This window comes from Salmo salar, chromosome ssa12, assembly GCF_905237065.1.
Source record: "Salmo salar chromosome ssa12, Ssal_v3.1, whole genome shotgun sequence".
NCBI classification, from domain to species: domain Eukaryota; kingdom Metazoa; phylum Chordata; class Actinopteri; order Salmoniformes; family Salmonidae; genus Salmo; species Salmo salar.
Window position 1 is genome coordinate 43,829,736 of NC_059453.1, and position 14,096 is coordinate 43,843,831.

At 45.9% G+C, this 14,096-nt stretch overlaps 1 protein-coding gene across 5 annotated transcripts in view; it reads left to right on the top strand.

The window, feature by feature from the left end:
• Positions 1-14,096, top strand: part of LOC106565077 (solute carrier family 12 member 5) — a 338,932-nt gene that overhangs the window by 125,854 nt on the left and 198,982 nt on the right. Inside the window, exon 1 of one of the 5 annotated variants that reach the window (XM_014131712.2) lies at positions 13,440-13,844. The exons of the other annotated variants lie outside the window; for them this stretch is intronic. Within the exon in view, the coding sequence (XP_013987187.1) occupies positions 13,790-13,844 (55 nt within the window). The 5' untranslated portion in view covers positions 13,440-13,789. Of the gene's footprint in view, positions 1-13,439; positions 13,845-14,096 lie in introns of those variants that run through there. 5 annotated transcript variants of the gene reach the window in all.

Below are 14,096 nucleotides of genomic sequence, written 5' to 3' on the forward strand. Positions count from 1 at the left end.
GCACCAGTAGTCCAGTCAATTGAGGGATTGTGTCGCTGGAGCCAAGATAATCCCAATACCACAGGAACCTGTGGAGACTCAATTAGCAGGAATTGTATCGTCTCGCTATGGTTCCCCGACACTCGTAGGTTGATGGGGGTGGTTTGGTGGGTGACCCGGCCTATAGAGCGCCCGTGCAGCGCTCTAACATCCATGGGAATGGAGAGGGGTTAAGTGGGGATGCCCAGCTTGGATGCCAGGGTAATGTTCATTAGACTCATGTCGGCCCCCGAGTCAATGAGTATCTGGAGAGACTTAGACTGGTCACCCCACAGCAGGGTGGCATGGAGAGGGGTGCGAGTAGGGGGAGATGCAAAATGATCCTTAAGACCCACCAGAGTACTCATTCCTACCAATGAGCTACGTTTCTTGAAGGGACAGGTAGACACTTAATGACCGGCAGTACCGCAATACAGACAACTCTGGGTGTTAAGTCTACGTACACATTTGGCTGGAGACAGCCTAGCCCTGCCGAGCTGCATCGGCTCGGGAAGAGGCAAATCGGCTGTCTTCCGAGGCTCTTGGAGGAACTCGGATAAGCTCGGATCCTTTCGGGGACAAAGACGCCGGCAACTTCTGGAGTTCATCAGATGCAAGGTGGAATCCTTGAGTGAGCGATTGCGGTTGCAATCAGACCTTTTCTCCCTCATACGTTCCCGTAGCCGACCATCGATCTGGATGGTTAAAGCGATGAGTGAGTTGAGATCTGTCGGTAGTTCCCGGGTTGCAAGCTTGTCCTTAACTTCCTCCAAAGATCCGTGCTAGCGTGCAGAAATCCACTGCATAGTCCGCCACACTGAGGGAGTCCTGCCGAAGCTGGAGTAACTTCCGGGCAGCCTCTCTCCCGGACATCGTAGCCTCGAAAACTTTTCTCACCTCCTCCACGAATACCTCCAGACTGAGGCAGATTGTTGCTCCCACACCGCCGTGGCCCAGACGAGTGCCCTCCCGGACATCAGCGAAATAATGTACGCTATCTTCGAGCGGTCCGAGGAGAACGAAGAAGGCTGCGGCTCAAAAACGAGGAAGCACTGGGACAGAAAGGCCTGGCAGGTTCTGGAATCTCCATCGTAGCGGTCCAGGGGAGGTAAGCAGGGTTCCCGGGGAACCGGGTTGACGACGCTGCTACTAGCCGGGTTACTGAGGGGCTGGGAGGTTACCGTCGTGGTAGGCTGCCTAGTAGGCAACCCATGGAATTGCTCCCCCAAAGCGTCCAATGCTAGGTCGTGACGTTCTTCTATGTCCTGGACCCCTTCCATCAGACCACAAAGTAACTCCTCATGTCTAACAATGAGGGTTCCTTGGGAGGGGATGGCGTTGCGGAGCTAGTCCAAGTCTGCTGGGCCAGTCATGGCCAGTTCGTACTATCACATTTCAGGTAAGACAAGACAGGCAGAGGTCAATAATCTAGCGTAGTGGGGCAAGGGTACAGGACGGCAGGCAGGCTCAGGCAGAGGTCGGTAATCCAGAATAGGGGCAAAGCCACAGGACGACAGGCAGACTCAGGGTCAGTTAGAGTGGTCAGTCAGGCGGGCTCAGAGTCAGGATAGGCAAGGGTCAAAACCAGGAGGAGGAGAAAAAGAGAGATTGGGGAAACGCAGGAGCTGAGACAAAACGCTGGTTGACTTGACAAACAAGACAACCTGGCAAAAGACAAACAGAGAACACAGCTATAACAACCCAGGGGATAATGGGTGACACCTGGAGGAGGGTGGAGACAAGCACAAGTACAGGTGAAACAGATCAGGGCGTGACAGACTCGGTACCGGTACTCCTTGTATATAGTTGTGTTATTGTTATTTTATTGTGTTACAATATCCTTTTTTAGCTAATCGTCATTTTTAACTCTGCATTGTTGGGAAAGGGCTCATAAATAAGCATTTCACGATAAAGTGTACTCCTGTTGTATTTGGCGCATGTGACAAAATAAGTCTAGTAAATCAAGTCTGAAAACTAACTGAAACTAAACAGATTTTTTTTAAATCTAAAAACGAATAGAAATATAAACAAATATGAAATCACAAAACTATAACCTTGCCTGAAACAGCTTTTTCCTGCAATCTAAAGCCATAATCATTATGCTAATTATATGTAAAAATGTCTGCATAAGTTATCTAAGCATACCTCTTTACCTGTTTAATTGTGATTTTATTTAATGATACACATTGATTATTTAAAAACTTTAATGCCTTAGGAGTCACCCTGCTAACCTACAATGAGCTCCAAAAGTATTGGGACAGTGACAATTTTGTTGTTGTTTTGGCTCTGTACTCCAGCACTTTGGATTTGAAATGATACAATGACTATGAGGTTAAATTGCAGACTGTCAGCTTTTATTTGAGGGTATTTTCATCTATATCAGGGTAACCGTTTAGAAATTACAGCACTTACAGCACTTTGTACTCTACAAACGTGTTGGATGCATTTGCTGTTTGTATTGGTGTCACGTTCTGACCAGTAAGGGGTTATTTGTTATTGTAGTTTGGTCAGGACGTGGCAGGGGGTGTTTGTTTTATGTGGTTCGGGGTTTGTTGGGATATGTGTTTATGTAGAGGGGTGTTTGTTTAGAGTGTTCCAGGGTTTTGGTTAATGTTCTGTTAGTATATTTTTATGTTCTAGTCTAGTCTTTCTATTTCTATGTTTAGTTGATGGGGTTGACCTTGATGCAGCTGCTCTTCATTGCTTCTAATTGAAGGTCTTATTTAAGAGGAGTGCTTTTGTCATGGGATTTGTGGGAAGTTGTTGTTGCACTGCTGTGTTAGCCTGCAATACTGTTCGTTCGTACGTTTTCTTGTTTTGTTTTGTTATGTCATAGTCCGTGTATGTAGGTGGCAGGGAAGTCAGGCGCAGGAGAAAACAGAGTGGTTAAAAATTGAGTATTTATTTCCAAAACCAACGTAGAAAAATAATCTGGGTAAAACAACCCGTCGCACACCGATACAGAAACAACACGTACATAACAAACAAACAATCACCGACAGAGAAATGAGGGGAAGCAGAGGGTTAAATACACAACATATCATTACTGGGATATGAAACAGGTGTGTAAAGAGACCAGACAAAACCAATGGAAAATGAAAAACTGATCAATGGTGGCTAGAAGGCCGGTGACGTCGATCGCCGAACACCACCCGAACAAGGAGGGGCATCAACTTCGGTAGAAGTCGTGACAGTACCCGCCCCCTGGCGCGCGACTCCAGCAGTGCGTCGACACCGACCTCGGGGACGACCCGGAGGAAGAGGCGCAGGGCGATCTGGATGGAGACGATGGAACTCGCTCAGCATGGAAGTATCTAACACGTCCTCCACCGGAACCCAGCATCTCTCCTCCGGACCGTACCCCTCCCAGTCCACGAGGTACTGAAGACCCCTCGCCCGACGTCTCGAATCCAGGATGGATCGAACGGAGTACGCCGGGGCCCCCTCAATGTCCAGAGGGGGCCAGCCACCACCAGCCTGAGGAGAGACACATGGAACGAGGGGTTAATGCGGTAATTGGGGGGAAGCTTTAACCTATAACATACCTCGTTCAATCTCCTCAGGACTTTAAACGGCCCCACAAACCGTGGACTCAGCTTCCGGCAGGGCAGGCGGAGGGGCAGGTTTCGGGTCGAGAGCCAGACCCTGTCCCCCGGTGCAAACACCGGGGCCTCACTGCGGCGGACAGAACGTACAGACGCCCAGCTGGACACTGAGGGGGAACGGGCTCTGCACGTGACGCCCGCTCAATGTCCGCGTCCAGCTCCCAGACTACCGGTGCCACCAAACAAGAGGCTGGGATGATGGGAGTGGGATCCATGGACCGCTCCTCTGTGTTATACAACCGGGACAGTGCGTCTGCCTTGACGTTCTGGGAACCTGGTCTATAATAGAGGGTAAACACAAAACGGGTGAAAAACATGGCCCACCTTGCCTAGCGAGGATTCAGTCTCCTCGCCTCCCGGATGTACTCCAGATTGCGGTGGTCAGTCCAGATGAGAAAAGGGTGTTTAGCCCCCACAAGCCAGTGTCTCCACACCTTCAGAGCCTTGACGATAGCCAACAGCTCTCTGTCCCCCACATCATAGTTGAGCGGGTTGAGCTTCTTAGAGAAGAAGGCACAGGGGCAGAGCTTAGGTGGCGTACCTGAACGCTGAGAGAGCACAGCTCCTATCCCAGCCTCAGATGCGTCCACCTCCACTATGAATTGCAGAGACAGATCAGGATGAGCCAAAACAGGAACTGAGGTAAACAGAGCCTTCAGTTTCCTAAAAGCCCTGTCCGCCCAGTCGACCACTGCACGCGCACCGGACCCCCTTCAGCAGTGAGGTAATGGGAGCAGCTATCTGACCAAAGCCCCGGATAAATCTCCGGTAGTAATTGGCAAACCCTAAAAATCGCTGCACTTCCTTTACCGTGGTGGGAGTCGGCCAATTACGCACGGCTGTAATACGGTCACTCTCCATCTCCACTCCTGACGTAGATAGGCGATATCCTAAGAAAGAGACGAACTGTTTAAAGAACAAGCATTTCTCAGCCTTGACATACAGGTCATGCTCCAACAGGCGACCAAGCACTTTGTGCACCAGGGACACATGCTCGGCGCGTGTAGCGGAGTAAATCAGAATGTCATCGATATACACCACTACACCCTGCCCGTGCAGGTCCCTGAAAATCTCATCGACAAAAGATTGGAAGACTGATGGAGCATTTTTTTACCTATACGGCATGACAAGGTACTCATAATGCCCTGAGGTGGTACTAAATGCTGTCTTCCACTCGTCTCCATCTCGGATACGCACCAGGTTGTACGCACTCCTGAGATCCAGTTTTGTGAAGAAGCGCGCGCCGTGCATTAATTCAATCACCGGGGCGATCAGAGGTTGCGGGTAACTGTACCCCACTGTAATTTTATTAAGACCTCGATAATCAATGCACGGTCGCAGACCCCCATCCTTCTTCTTCACAAAAAAGAAACTCGAGGAGATGGGTGAGATGGAGGGCCTAATGTATCCCTGACGCAGGGATTCGGAAACATATGTTTCCATAGCCACCGTCTCCGCTTGCGACAGGGGATACACGTGACTCTTGGGAAGTGTAGCGTCTGCCATGAGATTTATCGCACAATCCCCCTGTCGATGAGGTGGTAATTGAGTTGCCTTCTTTTTACAGAAGGCGAGAGCCAAATCGGCATATTCAGGGGGAATGTGCACGGTGGAGACCTGGTCTGGACTTCCCACCGTAGTAGCACCAACGGAAACCCCTACACACCTACCTGAGCACTCTCGCGACCACCCCGTAAGAGCCCTCTGTGGCCAAGAAAAAGTGGGGTTATGACTAGTTAACCAGGGAAGACCCAGCACCACCGGATACGCAGGAGTGTCGATAAGGAAAATACTAATTTTCTCCTTGTGACCCCCCCATGGTTATAGGAGAGGGGGTGCAGGAGGATGAAACCACCAGACCCTGATCTGGACGTCCACGAGCAGCCAGCCAGTTGTCCAACCGGATGGACAGATCCACCAGCTGGTCGAAGGTTAGGGTGGTGTCTCTACAAGCCAGCTCCCGACGGACGTCCTCCCGCAGACTGCAGCGATAATGATCTATCAGGGCCCCGTGATTCCATCCTGCACCGGCTGCCAGGGTCCTGAACTCCAATGCGAAATCCTGGCGCTCCTCGTCTCCTGCCTCAGATGGTAGAGGTATGTAGGTGGCAGGGAAGTCAGGCGCAAGAGAAAACAGAGTGGTTAAAAATGTAGTATTTATTTCCAAAACCAACGTAGAAAAATAATCCGGGTAAAACAATAACCCATCGCACACCGATACAGAAACAACACGTACATAACAAACAAACAATCACCGACAGAGAAATGAGGGGAAGCAGAGGGTTAAAAACACAACATATAATTACTGGGATATGAAACAGGTGTGTAAAGAGACCAGACAAAACCAATGGAAAATGAAAAACTGATCAATGGTGGCTAGAAGGCCGGTGACGTCGATCGCCGAACACCACCCGAACAAGGAGGGGCATCAACTTCGGTAGAAGTCGTGACATGTTAAGTGTTCAAATAAAGATAAAATGAGCACTCAACCCGCTGCGCCTTGGTCCAGTATATACAACGACCGTTACATTTGGTTATGTTTCAGATTACTTTGTGCCCAATAGAAATTAATGGTAAATAATGTGTTGTGTCATTTCGGCATCACTTTTACTGTTAATAAGAATATAATATATTGCTAAACACTTCTACATTAATGTGGATGCTACTACATTAATGTGAATGAATTGTGAATAATTATTAACCCCAAGACATGCTAACCTCTAATCATTACAATAACAGGGGAGGTTAGCATTTTTGTGGGGTATGATATGTGTGCGGCTAGGGAGAATAGTCAGTGTGCCCCCTCCGCAAAATAGGGCTGACAGATCTTTTTTTAGAAATATTATGATAAAATGTGGACTTAAATTAAGTTTAGTAATTAATTTAACATCTGAAAAATTAAAAAACAGGACAAATCTGAGGGGGTATGTGCCTTTTTGCCCCCTATAGGCATGACGCCACTGCTCATGCGCACACACACACACACACACACACACACACACACACACACACACACACACACACACACACACACACACTCACACACACACGCTCTCTCTCTCTCGCTCTATGTCTCTCTCTCACACACACACACCCTCCCTATCTCTGTCTCTCTCTCACACACACACACACACACACACACTCTCTCTCACTCTCTCTCTCTCTCTATTACTCTCTGTCTCTCTCTCTCTCTCTCTCTCACACACACACACTTTCTCATACATACAATACATGTGCACATACTCTACACACACTCACATACAGTACACACACAGCATTTTGCACACACACACTCATACACACACACGCACGTGCATGCACGCACACAAACACACATGGTCACGCACACACATACATTCACACACACCCGCACACATAGATATGCACACAGTGTGTGAATTACAGGGGAGCCAGGGGAGCATTTAGGGGGGACATTTAGGAGAGACATGAGTTCCCCTAATTGCAACAAAAGTCAAATTTTGGGCAGTCTGTAAAGAATGCTAATTTAACCATTCTCATATTTGTTAAAAATGCTAATTGTACTGCAACAGTGGTAAATATAAAAAATAAAAGCTTAATCCAAAGGAAAACAATGGTTTCAACCATTTTCTTTCCATGTGGCTCCCCTTTGGTGTCTTGACTTTTCTTTTTACAAAAATTGTACATTTGACAGTAAGACGCAGCAATTAATTCAGGCTACAAGCGTGTAGGCCTAATGGCATTACACTTTTTGCTGTTTTTTTAACAGATGTTTCTTTACATTCATCACATGCCAGGTGCACAGTGCACTGTTTGGATGCTGGAGTTTTTTGGGGACTGGACGAACGTGCGCAGGTAGACTACTTTTCTAAGTTTTTTGTTTGACAATCCGATTAAAACATCATCACTGGTTGTGTTCATGCCACATTAAAAAGTAATACATTTGTACCATTAAATGACATGATTTTCTATTAGGCCCATACATTTTTTTTGCACACATAGGAGGTCCCGTGAAAAAATATAGACCCCCGAATGTCACGGTATAATTTGCACTCTGCTTGCACATACTGTACACACATACCCACCCACTCACTCACACTACTACAAACACACATACACACACATACTATACAGTCACACACCGAGTGACTCCTTGGGACTCTTCTGACTCATCCCCCACCGCACTCAGGCGTGCTAAATGTAGAACACAGGTCTCCATCTGAAAGACAAGCCTCCCGTCACTCCCGAGAGCTGGCGTCGACAGCGTCTTAATCCTGCCACCCGTCTCTCCCCAAACCCAACGCCAAAGCCACAGCGCTGTTAATACCTAATCAAATCAAATCAAATGTTTTTTGTCACATGCTTCGTAAACAACAGGTGTAGACTAACAGTGAAATACTTACAGACGGGTCATTTTCCAACAATGCAGAGTTAAAGATAAGGATTTTTTTAAAACCTGTTATGCCCAGTGTTCAACAACTCTGCCTATCGACTGGAGTGCTGTAGTGCCCAAGGGCATCTTACCCAATACTGCGCATCCAATCTGTGGGGCTTAAATTGCACATTTCTTCCCCACAACAGTTAATCTGGACCAAAAACAGAGCTTTGGTACAGTCTCTCATTTTAGGGGTTGGCTTAATGATGGAAAAAGTTTTGAACAGGACTGTGGTTGGCTGGGGTTGTCATAAGCCATGAGGACAAGTGGACAAGACGACTGCTATCTAATGGAGTACCTATAGTGCTGAAGGCCATTGAGAATTCATTGGTTTGGGGGGGTTGGGTAAGAAGGATGATAACATCCATTGGTTTTTACCAGAGAGAGCCACTGATTTGATCCAGTGGGATTTGCTTTGGAAAGCGGAATGTCATCAAAGGGATGGTTCATATACCACCACAATCATTTCATTTTCCACAGTTGAATTGGTTGCGTAACTCCTCTCTCCTTTATATTACGAAGCATTAACTGATGTGCTATATGCTAAATGGCTGCCAAGTGGGTTCACCAGAAGTTGGTGGTGGATGAAATAATCAATTATCTGGTTAATATCTGTTTTGTATGTGTGACTGGTTTCTTATTGTTACTGATACGCATTGTAGCAAATTCGTTCATTGAAAGTTCAACAATTCATTCAAATCAAATGAAATTGTATTTGTCACATGCGCCGAATACAACAGGCGTAGACCTTACCGTGAAATGCTGACTTATAAGCCCTTAACCAACAATGCAGTTCAATAAATAGAGTAAAAAAAAATACAATAAAAAGTATCACAAGAAAATTATATAACAATAACGAAGCTATATACAGGGGGTACCGGTACTGAGTCAATGTACGGAGGTACAGGTTAGTCAAGATAATTTGTACATGTAGGTAGAGGTAAAGTGACAGGTGTAAAGTGACTATGCATAGATAATAAACAGTGAGTAGCAGCAGTGTAAAAACGAAGGAGGGTTTGTCAATGTAAATAGTCCGGGTGGCCATTTGATTAATTGTTCAGCAGTTAATCAAATGGGGGTAGAAGCGGTTAAGGAGCCTTTTGGACCTAGACTTGGTGCTCCAGTACTACTTGCTGTGCGGTAGCAGAGAGAACAGTCTATGACTTGGGTGACTGGAGTCTTTGACAATTTTATGGGCCTTCCTCTGACACTGCCTAGTATATAGGACCTGGATGGCAGGAAGCTTGGCCCCAGTGATGTACTGGGCTGTACGCACCTCCCTCTGTAGCTCCTTACAGTCAGATGCCGAGCAGTTGCCATACCAGGTGGTGATGCAACCGGTCAAGATGCTCTCGATGGTTCAGCTGTAGAACTTTTTGAGTGTTCGATGGTGATGTGGACACAAAGGAACTTGAAACTCTACACACTACACTACAGCTCCGTCGATGATAATGGGGGCTTGTTTGGCCCTCCTTTTCCTATAGTCCACGATCAGGTCCTTTCCTTTCTATATTTGAAGTATAGAGAATTTAATTGTGCGTATCACAGTTACATAGCCATCAAAAGATGGAGGATGCTGTTGATTAGTTGGGCAGACAATTATGTGCCAAACATTGTATACATGATTCCTATTGAAAACAGTAAAATTCCAACATGTCACAAAGTGTCCCTATGACACCATAATAGAGATTGTGACAGCGATTCAAGAATTATACCTTGAGCTGTAAACCAAGGGACCAACTCAGCCATAGGAGGGAACTCCACCGCTACACTAATTATACCTATCCAGACCCCTTAGATCTGCAAACATCAAAGGGTCAGGGCCTAGGGAGTGGGACCAATTGTAACTGTAGGTTGTTATGGAGTATAACATTGGTTAACCTCCATGGATAGTCAAGCGAGTTTTGTTTTGTTGGCTAATTGTTCAGTATTGCAGCCCCATAGGTGTCACGGCCAGTTGTGATACAGCCCAGGATCGAACCAGGGTCTGTAGTGACTACTCTAGCAGTGAGATGCAGTGCCTTAGACTGCTGCGCCACTCGGGAGCCCTACTACTTGTTTATTCATATCTTATTACACTCGTATAACACAGTACCACAAGTAATAAGGGTTCCATAAAGCTTGACAAATGCTTCATAAATGCTGTTTCATTTCATTTTAATTTTTTTAACCGGGGTACATCCACTCAATAACAATTCACACTGTTTGAGGGAGTTCGTGGGATCCATAAAAACAATTTAAAAAAACATACACATTACATAATCAAACATGTTGCAGATTAAATGCATACCATGCCGATGGTATGATTTGCCTGGAGAGCCATTTTAAATAATGAACCCTCTTTGCTTTGTGATCATTATATCCCTTGTGTATCCGAATAAGGAATTTATATAGAAATATGTTGTGTGCATCTGTGCTACCCAGACGTAGTACACTTAAGTGCTAACTTATCTGTGGAGTGGTATCTCAACCTGTGGCACACACACACACCCGGGATAAATATGGTTTTGAAAATCAAATGCTTTTCTCATTTTTGTATGAGCCAACAGCTCATGAAAGGAAAGATGTTTTTTATGTCTCAACAACTACACACACGACAGTCTTTCCCCACTCACCATGTACTGTCTACGATTAGGATGAAATGACTGATGCTGTTTGAATTGATCGTGATACCTTAATATTGACACTAGTAGCGGTGTGTGGGTAAAATCACTGGGGATGCCAAGCCAATAAAAAAGCCATATTACAACCTATGTTATGATATGTGCATTGTTTGCGCTATAACCCATTCGATCATACGCCACCATGATATACAATAAGGCTGAGACTACAAAAAGACAACGGTCACACAGTGGCGGAATAAATTCAACTACACATAGGTTTCTTTTCATCACAAAACCGGAGAGCAACATCTGTTTGGTAAAGTCCACAAAGCAAATATTGCGCGTAACAAACAGTTACAGTATATGACCTGCAGCATGGTCAAGCAAGTTAATGTTTTCAACAGTTTACTAAACAATGACAGATTTAGAACCATGTAGTTACCGCAAGTCAGCACAAAGACAACAGGAGCACTGCCTTCGCTATTCCAGCACCATTTCAACTTAAACTATTAAGGCACAAGGCGAGACCCTAATGCAGACAAAGGAGGCAGATGGTTGGAGTCTTACAATGTTTATATCCAAAGGGGTAGGCAAGAGAATGGTCGTGGACTGGCAAAAAGGTCATAACCAGATCAGAGTCCAGGAGGTACAGAGTGGCAGACAGGCTCGTGGTCAAGGCAGGCAGAATGGTCAGGCAGGCGGGTACAAAGTCCGGAAACAGGCAAGGGTCATAACTGGGAGGACTAGAAAAAGGAGAATGCAAAAAGCAGGAGAACGGGAAAAATGCTGGTTGACTTGGAAACATACAAGACGAACTGGCACAGAGAGACAGGAAACACAGGATAAATACAGCAGGGAAAATAAGCGACACCTGGAGGGGGTGGAGACAATCACAAGGACAGGTGTAACAGATCAGGGCGTGACATTAAACATTTAACCCATCATCAAATCTACAAGGCTGTATATGCTTAGTTTAATACCCTGAAAACAATGGTACTGTCCTGTCCATGGTACTGATTTGTGTGTGTGTGTGTGAGTGTGTGCGTGCGTGCGTGCGCAAGTAAAATAAAAAAAGTTCACTCACCTTACTTCTAGACTAGTTGAACGCCAATGCCATCCTCCTCTCTTTCATTCATGTTGGCAAAACGCTCCATGGCTCTGTCATACAGTACACTTTTAGTTTTTGTTTTCATAGGCTACCTAGCTAAAATGCTTGCTAGCCTAACTTCCTCACATGGGCTAAAATTAACCAGCTAAGTTAGCTAGTTAGTTAACGTGAGCCTACTAGGCTTTATATTGAACTTCAATCATCTCAGTCGAGTGGCACATCATATTAATTTATGGTTAGATCAGAATCACCGTCATAATACTTGGCCTGTACAGAGAAATAAGTCAAAACCACAAGTCCAAATCCCAATTACCATCCATGGTTTAGGAAAGGGACGATTTAACAAGCGAGCTACTGCAAGACATCATCACAAGCAGACCAGAAACAGACCCGTTTTTCTGAAAATTGCGTTTTGCTTAGGAAGTGATTTGATTGGTCTGAAGCCAAATCCAAACTGACCTCCCTTGGAGGGCATTTTTCTGCACCAGGACAACCTACAGTTGAGCTCAGCTCAATGCTGATTGCCTAATTATTTTATCAATGGAGGGGAAATGCTTGCTAGCATCAATCAATCAAATGCTATGGCAGCAACATGTTATACTCTTTTGGTCCAGACAGCATGAAAATACATGGACTACACATACAGAGACAGAGGGGCGCTGTTTCCCTCGTGCGGATGATTTCTCTAGTGAGATTCAGCCACTTGCGAATTGATGGAAAACTATGAAAACACAGAGAGATGAACATGAATATTTAAATGTTTTTATAATTTATATTGTTTTATTAGTGCAGTTTTTCGGGAAGCCTGGCTTCCCTTGACATCCCTGACGACACGCCACTGATTGAGTGTATGGTTTAGAGCCCCCCTGGGTGGGTAGAAAGCTCTCTGTATTTAAGGGAAAGGATCAAAGAGAGAGGATTAAGATAATATCCATGGAGACCCTCAGTTGGCCGTGTGTGTGTTCATGCTTTCATGTGTGTGTGTGTGCCAGCGTGAGCGTATGTCTTCATTTGCTGTAACTACGCTGAACGCAGATCATATTGATTGTGCTTGTTCAGAAATACCTAACTTGTGATGGAAACACAATGTGTTATTTGCATTTGACATTAAAGCGACCAGCGCTAGCGAGCCAAAGTTTATTACAAAGGTGACGTGAAGAAACTTTGATGCATTTTGCATCTGCGTTGGACAGGAACACCAAAGTGGAGCGGCAGAGAGCTGAGGAAGGTAGGCGCTCGCTCTTCAAACACTGCCGAGTCGTCCCTCTCCAATCACCTTTCCATATGACAACTGTGAAGAGAGGGAGAGCAAGGGAGACAGAGAGGCAAAAAAAGAGGAAGAGAGAGGGAGGGATATGCAATAATACCCTTTGAATACGTGATCAATTTGGCAAGCAGAATTACACTGATTATGTTGGGGGACGTTGGTTGTGCAGAAAGAAAGAGAGTGTGTGTGTGCTTGTCTGTGTGTGAGTGGGAGATTGAGTGAGTGAGTGAGTGAGTGAGTGAGTGAGTGAGTGAGTGAGTGAGTGAGTGAGTGAGTGAGTGAGTGAGTGAGTGAGTGAGTGAGTGAGTGAGTGAGTGAGTGAGTGAGTGAGTGAGTGAGTGAGTGAGTGAGTGAGTGAGTGAGTGAGTGAGTGAGTGAGTGGGTGGGAGGGAGAGAGAGAGAGAGAGAGATAGAGTGACTGTGCTGCTTCTAGGCGTTCCATCATCCACTAAACTATTGCAGCCTCCCTCTCTTTTTCCCTCCTCCCCCTGGAGAGAGAGAGCAAGAGAGTCACACTTACAAGCCAGTGAGGAGACGACAAGAGGAGAATCTGCAAAGGGGGAGAGAGAGAAAACAAGGACTCGTTCTTGTTCGCCCAACTCTCTTCTCTCCTCTGCTGAGCGTCACATAGGGGAGGCAGGACCAGAGGAGAGCATCTCTGGCTCGCTTATTTTTCTACTTTGTTTGTTCTGCATTGTTTTGGGGGGAGAAGACAGGAGAGGGGCTGATACCGTAGTAGTATCTCTCCAGTAGAGCTGTTAAAGAGGAGCAAGGATGCTTAACAACCTGACCGACACAGAGGAAGGGGACGGGGGACCCAACAGCCAGGGTGAGTGATTGAATCTGTCTCAAACACACACACAAGCACATGCACACACACAAGCACACACATACACACAAACGCAAAAACACACACATAGGCTAATCAAACACACACATACACAGTACACACATACATAAGCTCATCAAACACGCACATGCTCATATACACATACACATTTGTGCGGTGCATACACACACATCCAGAAGGCAGCGAACAAAAATACATTTGAGTGTGAGTGTGCCGCTGCGTCATGCGTTT